The sequence below is a fragment of the Coregonus clupeaformis genome, chromosome 35 (assembly GCF_020615455.1).
Source record: "Coregonus clupeaformis isolate EN_2021a chromosome 35, ASM2061545v1, whole genome shotgun sequence".
NCBI lineage: Eukaryota > Metazoa > Chordata > Actinopteri > Salmoniformes > Salmonidae > Coregonus > Coregonus clupeaformis.
The window spans coordinates 27294184-27305115 of NC_059226.1; the positions used below are offsets into that span (position 1 = coordinate 27294184).

Sequence of the window (10932 nt, forward strand, 5' to 3'; positions counted from 1 at the left end):
AATGTGTTCCACAGTGTGAGATATGTGGTGAGTATCATTTCACAGTTGGGTTGCATGATTTCATATGCTCTCTCCAGAAACATTGTCACGCGAACTCTGAATTCTGGATAATTACATTTGCATGTTTCAATATCATTTTCCATTGACTGGGAGAGACAGAGCGTTATTGAGAGAGATGGAAAAAGAAAGAGAGAGACAAGAGAGAAAGTAAGTGATGGGAGAGAGATATAGAAAGAAAAAAGAAATAGAAAGAGAGAGAGAGATAGAAAGAGAGAAATAGAAAGAGAGAGATAGAAAGAGAGAGATAGAAAGAGAGAGATAGAAAGAGAGACAGAGGGATAAGATAAGAGCAAATAAACATTTTGAGGAAACTTTCATGATGACGTCTTTGTGTGTGGAAATAAGAAGCAGAGGCGACCCGGACCACACACAAAACACTTTCTCTCTCGTGTGGACTTGGCCATACCTCCTGTCTTTAACCTCACATCCGGCAGTGGAAAGTCATCACATTTAGAAACCTAGTCTAGGCTTCAACATGTAACCTCTCCAAGGAGTGGGTGGACGCTAGTCTCTGATCTCTGTCTGCGTGGGACAGCATCCTGGATAAACTCACAGCGTAATCGGAACCCGTGGTTTTAACAGCTAATGCTACAATGGTTAGAAAGATGTAAGGTTATCATTGAAATTGAAAAAATAAAAAACTAACGACTGGAAAAAATGTGTGTTGTGTCTGGGTTGTGATGAGTAATGTTACGCTACACAACCCTTTCCCTGCAAAGATATAAGTAAATCATATCACTGATTTGATGTGTTGTGTGGTACTTCTGTGACGGTTTACAATATAAGCCAATATAACGTCTTCTGTACTTAGCTCTCAGCCACTGGAGGGTCTGTTCCTCGACAGCATAGCTAAAGGGAGGGCCCTTCAATGTATTATTCATCCAAGGTGTGGGGAATACACTGTAAAGACCTCCTACTTTCACTTGATCTCTGGGTTCTCATGGTTCAGTAACTCACAAGACTATACAGATGTAGGATCTTAATTTGAGCCAGTTGGCTACAGCAGGAAAAATAATCCCTTAGCACCAGGAAATTTGAATTATTATGTGGATTATAATTAATGGACATTTTTGTAGGGAAATCAAGTCTGAAATTTCAGTGAAGAAATTACAAACTTCAGAAGCCTTTTTAAACCTCAAATACACTACAAGTTCTCCTGCAACAGGGTAATCAAATTAAGATCCTATATGACCCTTATTTCACTTTGTTGGTAATGATACACATCTGGTGGTTTCACATATGCTTATAACATAGCTCTCACCCCCCACAGCGTTGGTATGACACCATTATACTTAATCTAGTTGTGGTCTATTTTCATATAACTTAGTCCTAATTTCTGTAATTGTGGCTTCAACAAATAAATGTAAAGGTGAAATAAAAGCCATATGCAAGTCAAATACTGTGCTTTATTTGTTTGGAGAAAAAAAATACATTCCAGTGCTTTCTTAATATAATAGATTACATTCATGTTTCCCAGCGGGAACTTCAGTTGTGGTATTCAAAACAACGTAATTTTTTTTAAGTTTATTTGGCGCTATAAAGTCGGTCACACAGTAGCTAGGTTTCCATCCAATTTGCAATAGACTTTCATGCGAATATTCTAAAATCTGCATAAAACGATATGCGCATTTTCCAACCAGAGATGTTTCCATCAAACATACTTTTTGTGGATGAAAGACTGTGCTTGAGAACGTAGTGCACATAAAAATAACTTTTGCTATTAAATTCTCATGTAGCCTACCGAATGAAAAATACAAGTTAAATGGGTTTCCATCACATTCCTCTACTTATGGAGTAGGAAATGTGCCCGCTCTGGTCTTGGCACATGCGCTCTAGCCAACAGCTCGCAGATAGAGTGCGGTAGGCTACCTACATTATGAGATTATTGGATAAGAGCGATATTATTTGTATTTGTCAAAAGGCAGCCAAGAATCGATCATCATCACCAGAATAAAACCCTCGATACCTTGCACATTCACCACCCTGTGAAGTTCATCATAATTTATTTTATCTGTAGACTAATAAACTGCATGCTTTCCCGAGTCGTAGTGGGAGGACCACACAATGTATCGTTGCGTGACTCCAAGTTTACTTCGATATGATGGTTATTACATCAATATATGCGCATAAAGGCGCCATTTTCTCGCATAACACAAAAATATATCACCTTGTCTAGCGTATTTTGTTTTGTCTAGATTTGGAACGTTTACCGAAACATTTTCTGTTTCCATCAGGCTTGCCATTAAATGTTTTATCTGACGTACTTTACTAGCATAAAAAAGGTTGAATGGAAACCTGGTTAGTGACATATATTCATTGGTTATCTCTACATCTCATCTTACTACATACTCAAAATGTCCTTCAAAATAGAAATAGAAAATAAATAAGAAGAAAATAATAAGATAATATTGTAATAAGGCATAAATAGGTAAAAAATACTAATATTTTAAATACAAAGCAATATGCAAATATTAAACATTAAAGATATGTTGATACTGTGCATTCTCTCAACAACCCTGTGCACATGACTTGATAAGACAATCCCCTCATTCATAGCTTTAAAAAAATTATAATAATCGATAATCTTGAGGGATAAACAAAACGTTACTTCATCCAAGAGAGCAAAATGCTAAAGTAACAATACAACCCATAACCCATTATGGCCAATAGTTTTAAACATATTTTTCCAACATTACAAGACACATCAGTAGAATTCTGCAGCTCAAAACCAGTTGGAAGGCTAGGTAGAGTATAAAGGAGTGGAATAATCTTATTTGATGAGCAGGGAGTCCGACTGAATCAGTTTCAGTCAAATATATCCATCCCTTGTGACAGTGTCTCCCACATGGTCTTCCCCACTACATCTCTCTGACAGGTGGTGGGATGATGTATTGACCCCAGTTGACCCCAGATCCCCAGGATCTATTCAATCAACCCCTAACAAATGACTTAAATATCTAGCCCCCAGCATGTGTCTATGAAGACGGGAGGGTCTATATCCAATTGAATCTACAGATATCATCTTGACCCTATGATGCCCAGGTATGTGGCGGTGTGGGTGGTGTTGATCCTGGCATGAGGGGAGACGGTGACTGTGAGGATGTCAGAGGCTGCTAGATCCACAACCTTGCCCAGGAACCCTGTGCTGAGGGAGGTGTTGGTTATCCTTCCCTCCAGCAGGACTCCGTTGGTCTTGTTCACTCTCACTATGTACTGTCCAGACACCTCCTGGGGCTTGAGTGTCTCCAGAGTCACCTGAAGGTACAGGAAGTAACAACCATCCTGGCTGATGGTCAGGGATCCGCCATTTAGGGAGGCAACATTCTTCGCCTTGGACTGCGTCTTCCACTTGATCACACTTTTCGCCCCTGAGACCCCATCGACTGTGGATGATAAGTTGAAAACTGGCATTAGTAATGTGGCAAGAGTTGGAATATAAATTAATTGTGACTACATTTAAAAACTCAATGAGACTGAACGTTCAAAGAACTTTCACCGTCAAAGGTGAGCATTTGCCATGGCACTCTTGGTGACTCCAGGAGAATGCTCTGTGGAGACAGACAGAATTCATAATTAGTCACTAATCTTTCTACTCACTGAAGTAATGGTGGGCATCCCAGCAACACGACTCAAATCCTAACAATAGAACAAAGCAGGGTTGTGGTCAATTCCATTTAAATTCCAGTCAATTCAGAAAGTGATTTTTCTCCTTGAAAAGCATTGAAGATAATTGGAACTGGAATTGGAATTTCAGTGTACTTCCTAAATTGACTGGAATTGAAATAGAATTGACCCCAACCCTGGAACAAAGTATGATCTTCAAACTATCCTGTTTATCTGTGACAGGGTACAAACTACAGCTGTTGTCGATGTTTCCCAGGGAACCCTATTTAGGGAAGCACAGGCAGGAAGGTATAAAAGCACCCCTCAGTAGCTGCAGAGACGGAAAAGGAAGTGAAACACCCAACTTGCTGGGGTTGTGCATGGAGCAATGAAAGTCAATGAACTAAGTAGACCAGACCAGACCAGACCAGATACCATTGCATTGGTGTCTATGGGAGACTGAAACTGACAAAAAATGATTCAATGGTAAATGGCCTGAGTGGAGGAAATGGCGACTGTGCTTGAATCTGAAAGTGCAGCAAGTGAAGTGTGTGATAATGAATGGAAAATAGTGAAATCAAAGAATGGAACAAAATTAGCAAAAGTTGTAGCAGAAGACAAGGATCGGTCCCATAATGCATTTCTTATTAGACTGTGTTTTTTGGACAAGGAGATTCATTTGGGGAATCCATTTGTATATCGAGGACTGTGAAGAAAGCAGTGGGAAAGGTGGATTCAATCAAGGTGACTAGAAGCGGCCTTGTTTTGGTTAATTGTGTTGATGAAGAACAGAAGAAGCGTGCCACGTCTGAAGTAACATGTATTGATCTTCGGTGCAGGGCGCCTGACAAAGGAGTTATAGCTGGAGTCTCGTTGGATATACAGTACCAGTCAAAAGTTTGGACACACCTACTCATTCAAGGGTTTTTCTTTATTTTACTATTTTCTACATTGTAGAATAATAGTGAAGATATCAAAACTATGAAATAACACATATGGAATCATGTAGTACCCAAAAAAGTGTTAAACAAATCAAAATATATTTTATATTTGAGATTCTTCAAAGTAGCCACCCTTTGCCTTGATGACAGCTTTGCACACTCTTGACATTCTCTCAACCAGCTCCATGAGGTAGTCACCTGGAATGCATTTCAATTAACAGGTGTGCCTTGTTAAAAGTTAATTTGTGGAATTTCTTTCCTTCTTAATGTGTTTGAGCCAATCAGTTGTGTTGTGACAAGGTAGGGTTGGTATATAGAATATAGCCCTATTTGGTAAAAGACCAAGTCCATATTATGGCAAGAACAGCTCAAATAAGCAAAGAGAAGCGACAGTCCATCATTACTTTAAGACATGAAGGTCAGTCAATACAGAACATTTCAAGAACTTTGAAAGTTTCTTCAAGTGCAGTTGCAAAAACCATCAAACGCTATGATGAACCTGGCTCTCATGAGGACTGCCACAGGAAAGGAAGACCCAGAGTTACCTCTGCTGCAGAGGATAAGGTCATTAGAGTTACCAGCCTCCGAAATTGCAGCCCAAATAAATGCTTCACAGAGTTCAAGTAACAGACACATCTCAACATCAACTGTTCAGAGGAGACTGTGTGAATCAGGCCTTCATGGTCGATTTCTGCAAAGAAACCACTACTAAAGGACAACAATAGGAATAAGAGGCTTGCTTGGGCCAAGAAACACGAGCGATTGACATTAGACTGGTGGAAATCTGTCCTTTGGTCTGATGAGTTCAAATGTGAGATTTTTGATTCCAACCGCTGTGTCTTTGTGAGTCGCAGAGTAGGTGAACGGATATTCTCTGCACGTGTGGTTCCCACCGTGAAGCATGAAGGAGGAGGTGTGATGGTGTGGGGGTGCTTTGCTGGTGACACTGTCTGTGATTTATTTAGAATTCAAGGCATACTTAACCAGCATGGCTACCACAGCATTCTGCAGCGATATGCCATAATAATAAATAATAATATGCCATTTAGCAGACGCTTTTATCCAAAGCGACTTACAGTCGTGCGTGCATACATTTTTGTGTATGGGTGGTCCCGGGGATCGAACCCACTACCTTGGCGTTACAAGCGCCGTGCTCTACCAGCTGAGCTACAGAGGACCACAGGTCCACTACGCGCATCCCATCTGGTTTGCGCGTAGTGGGACTATCATTTGTTTTTTTCAATAGGACAATGACCCAACACACCTCCAGGCTGTGTTAGGGCTATTTGACCAAGAAGGAGAGTGATGGAGTGTTGCATCAGATGACCTGGCCTCCACAATCACCCGACCTCAACCCAATTGAGATGGTTTGGGATGAGATGGACCGCAGAGTGAAGGAAAAGCAGCCAAGAAGTGCTCAGCATATGTGGGAACTCCTTCAAGACTGTTGGAAAAGCATTCCAGGTGAAGCTGGTTGAGAGAATGCCAAGAGTGTGCAAAGCTGTCATCAAGGCAAAGGTGGCTACTTTGAAGAATCTAAAATCTAAAATATATTTGTGGAAAATAGTAAAAAATAAAGAAACACCCTTGAATGAGTAGGTGTGTCCAAACTTTTGACTGGTACTGGATATGACGAGTACCTTAGTCAGAAAATCCCAGGAGTGGTCAGTGCACGTCGCCTGACCCGTAGGGTAAATGGAAGGAAGGAGAAAAGCCTATCGAAATGATTGTTGTTTGAGGAAACTCTACTTGAATATGTGAAGCTTGGATACAGTATGTGAGGTATGTGATGAGAGCATTTGTGTCCAAAGCATTAGTGTGGGAATTGTAAAGGATATGGTCACGTGTCAAATGTTTGCAGACGGGAGAAGTATATTATTGAAGAATCTGTCAATGGAAAATGTAACTGTGGTGGGGATCATTCTCCCGACTTCCTTGAGTGCCCTGTTATAATAATATGCCATTTAGCAGACGCTTTTATCCAAAGCGACTTACAGTCATGTGTGCATACATTTTTACGTATGGGTGGTCCCGGGGATCGAACCCACTACCCTGGCGTTACAAGCGCCATGCTCTACCAATTGAGCTACAGAGGACCACAAGGTTAGGGTGAAGGAGGTCGGGGTGTCAAGGATCAGGGCTGTGCAGCAGATCTCTTATGTGGAGGCGGTGAAGAAAGTCGAAGGAGAAAGAAGCAACAGTGTTGAAGATATGGCGGTGTATGCATTGCAACCAGTTGCTAGTGTTTTAAGTCAATTGAGTTGAGATCTGGATCCACTCATTGTGAAGAAAGTGGATTTTGTGGCATTTATATCCACAGTGATTAATTGTACAGCACAAGTGTCTAAGAAGTCCAAGAAGCTGGACATCATTATATCTGCAGGCGAAGTTGTTGGGCTCCAAGACTTCACGGCAGAAGCACTGCAATGACTATTGTCGCTAGGAAATTTGCATCAAACGATTGGATTTACAGTGAGGGAAAAAAGTATTTGATCCCCTGCTCATTTTGTACGTTTGCCCACTGACAAAGAAATGATCAGTCTATAATTTTAATGGTAGGTTTATTTGAACAGTGAGAGACAGAATAACAACAACAAAATCCAGAAAAACGCTTGTCAAAAATATTATTAATTGATTTGCATTTTAATGAGGGAAATAAGTATTTGACCCCCTCTCAATCAGAAAGATTTCTGGCTCCCAGGTGTCTTTTATACAGGTAACAAGCTGAGATTAGGAGCACACTCTTAAAGGGAGTGCTCCTAATCTCAGTTTGTTATCTGTATAAAATAACACCTGTCCACAGAAGCAATCAATCAATCAGATTCCAAACTCTCCACCATGGCCAAGACCAAAGTGCTCTCCAAGGATGTCAAGGACAAGATTGTAGACCTACACAAGGCTGGAATGGGCTACAAGACCATCGCCAAGCAGCTTGGTGAGAAGGTGACAACAGTTGGTGCGATTATTCGCAAATGGAAGAAACACAAAAGTCCTGTCATTCTCCCTCAGCCTGGGGCTCCATGCAAGTTCTAACCTCATGGAGTTGCAATGATCAAGAGAACAGTGAGGAATCAGCCCAGAACTACACGGGAGGATCTTGTCAATGATCTCAAGGCAGCTGGGACCATAGTCACCAAGAAAACAATTGGTAACACACTACGCTGTGAAGGACTGATATCCTGCAGCGCCCGCAAGGTCACCCTGCTCAAGAAAGCACATATACAGGCCCGTCTGAAGTTTGCCAATGAACATCTGAATGATTCAGAGGAGAACTGGGTGAAAGTGTTGTGGTCAGATGAGACCAAAATCGAGCTCTTTGGCATCAACTCAACTCGCCGTGTTTGGAGGAGGAGGAATGCTGCCTATGACCCCAAGAACACCATCCCCACCGTCAAACATGGAGGTGGAAACATTATGCTTTGGTGGTGTTTTTCTGCTAAGGGGACAGGACAACTTCACCGCATCAAAGGGATGATGGACGGGGCCATGTACCGTCAAATCTTGGGTGAGAACCTCCTTCCCTCAGCCAGGGCATTGAAAATGGGTCGTGGATGGGTATTCCAGCATGACAATGACCCAAAACACACGGCCAAGTCAACAAAGGAGTGGCTCAAGAAGAAGTATATTAAGGTCCTGGAGTGGCCTAGCCAGTCTCCAGACCTTAATCCCATAGAACATCTGTGGAGGGAGCTGAAGGTTCGAGTTGCCAAACGTCAGCCTCGAAACCTTAATGACTTGGAGAAGATCTGCAAAAAGGAGTGGGACAAAATCCCTCCTGAGATGTGTGCAAACCTGGTGGCCAACTACAAGAAACGTCTGACCTCTGTGATTGCCAACAAGGGTTTTGCCACCAAGTATTAGTCATGTTTTGCAGAGGGGTCAAATACTTATTTCCCTCATTAAAATGCAAATCAATTTATAAAATGTTTGACATGCTTTTTTCTGGATTTTGTTGTTGTTATTCTGTCTCTCACTGTTCAAATAAACCTACCATTAAAATTATAGACTGATCATGTCTTTGTCAGTGGGCAAACGTACAAAATCAGCAGGGGATCAAATACTTTTTTCCCTCACTGTAATACTTTCTTGGGCACTGCTCAGTGACGCAAACAACAAAGTTTCCATCAGAAATGATTATGGACACCATCCAACACCGGACACATGCTGCTAAAACATGTACAGCAACGGGTTGGGTGATTTAATTAATATAGGTGTCTAAATTTGGGCTAGATGTTGCATGACTACCACATTTAGGAATGAATTTGAACTAGTTGCCGCAATTAACACTTACTAATGGGGTATGCCACACGTTCATGATCGTAAAACAGAGATTGAAATTTCAGAGAAGAAAAATCATGAAAAAAGAGAAAGTCGAGAAGACAAGTGGCACAGTGGCATTTCCCTGCATGAGGTTATGATGTTATGACATGTCACCCTTCCCTGCAGTGCGGTGAGGCTGGTGGTTGAGCCCTGTACTGTCTGAGAGCCTGGAGGATGATGAGTCAGACAGAGAAAGCAGGACTGACGAGGTATGACCTAGCCTAGGCTCAGGTCCCTTCCAAGATGCATTCAAGTGTTAGGATTCTATTCAAAATGATCTAATGCAGGGTTTGCCAACTCGGTCCTGGGGCCTCCCAGGGGTGCATGTTTTTGGTTTTTGCCCTAGCACTACAGCACTACAGCACTACAGCACTACAGTAATGTAGCGCTACGGCAAAAGCCAAATGTGCACCCCTGGGAGGCCCCAGGACCGAGTTTGGGAAACCCTGATCTATTGTATATCCTGTCATCATTGGCAGGCCAAGAATATCATGATTATTTTATGACTACTCTCTGTCTTGGAGGAGGCAAAAATGAACAAAATGTTTGCATGGGACATGTTACGACATGTTACGACTTGTTAAAACTTGTTTTGAGGTTGGAAACATGTTTAAACCCATCTTGTGGTTAGCTTACCGGAGATGAGTCTGCTGTGGGTTTTGGAGCTGAAACTATTTCTGACAGAGGCTGGGGGAGGGAGAGATGACAATCGTCAAGATATTTCCAATCAGTAACTATGTTGTAAGTAACAACATTTTGCCTGAGCAAAACATTTGTATTCAGTGCTACTCTAGGCTATATGAAACAGTGTTAATGTGATACACACAGTGATAATTCAGTAGCACACACCCAGCCCTTTCATATTGGAGAACAGGGTTCTGATGTCACCAGTACTAAACCACACATAGTGATGCGTTTCCCCCACCAGCTGTGATGCTACTGAAACCACTTCAGAGACTTGTACTCAACAGGTGCAACAGGCAGGTGTTACCACAGCTACAATACACCGCTCTATTTACACACATTGATCCAACTTCATGATCTCATCTTATATTTACACAGTGAGCTACAGTACATATCTCAGATTTAATTCAACTTGATTTCACTAACTATGTCCCTCCCTAAGTCGTGATGGTCAGGGGCTCTTTGTCAATAAAAAATCTAGTATAACTGCACATGACAAACTTCTCACTGTCAACTCTCAGCTAATTTACAACTGTCAATAAATGCATAGGTGATAACCTCACTGACTAGCAACAGCATTAAATAGTTAACACACACCAGAGAGTGAGTATGTGTAAGTGTGTGTGTGTGTGTCTATGCAGGTTAGCAGTCTTACTGGTACGTGTGGCCTGGTGATGATGAGCAGGGAGATGGAGACCACGTGGCTGACGGTGAGGAGACAGACCCAGAGAAGGAGTCCACTGACCAGGCGCCGCTGGCTCCCCTGGGCCCCGGGGCCATGATGGTGGCAGTTCTCTGAAACCTCACAGCGGTCCATCGACTGCTGCGACATCATCAGTCTGCAACGTCCGGCCGTGGGGGAGAGAGAGGCTCGGGGCAGAGCAACCTCAGTCCCCTGAGATGCAGCAGAGGGAATGCAGGAAGACCGAGAGATGGAGCCGCTGTGTGTTTGTCCTCTTGGCTTCCTCTGCTGTGAAACCTGAGAACACTGCTGTGTGTGTGTTGCGTCTGTTTCCGAGGACGTCTTTATGTCTGTGTTTGGCTCTGTGTTCCTCTGCAGCTGTCCAGGACAGGAGGCAGGTCGGGCTGGTACTTTCCCCCTGAGTGACTGAAGGAAAACAAAGAGACTAGATAACTCTTCACGTAGGGGAATGGCCCTCCTACTATTCACACTACTCTCATAGAGAAAGAGGAACACCACTCACAACCAATGAGAAAGTGAGGGCGTGATAAACATTGACCTTTTAATCAAATGAAAATGAGTCATTCACATCCTTCCCCTACATAGTTTTTACAATATGATTTGTCAGCTACTACTATTAAC

General features: G+C 42.3%; 1 protein-coding gene across 1 annotated transcript; it reads right to left on the bottom strand.

The window, feature by feature from the left end:
* Positions 1–1448: 1448 nt before the first annotated feature.
* On the bottom strand, positions 1449–10707 carry LOC121550900. The gene is made up of 4 exons (XM_041863326.2): positions 10264–10707; positions 9561–9611; positions 3557–3608; positions 1449–3443 (listed from the first exon to the last, which is right to left on the bottom strand). The coding sequence occupies exons 1-4, from the start codon at positions 10441–10443 to the stop codon at positions 3079–3081; spliced, it is 648 nt and encodes a 215-aa protein (XP_041719260.1). The 5' UTR covers positions 10444–10707; the 3' UTR covers positions 1449–3078.
* Positions 10708–10932: the final 225 nt, after the last annotated feature.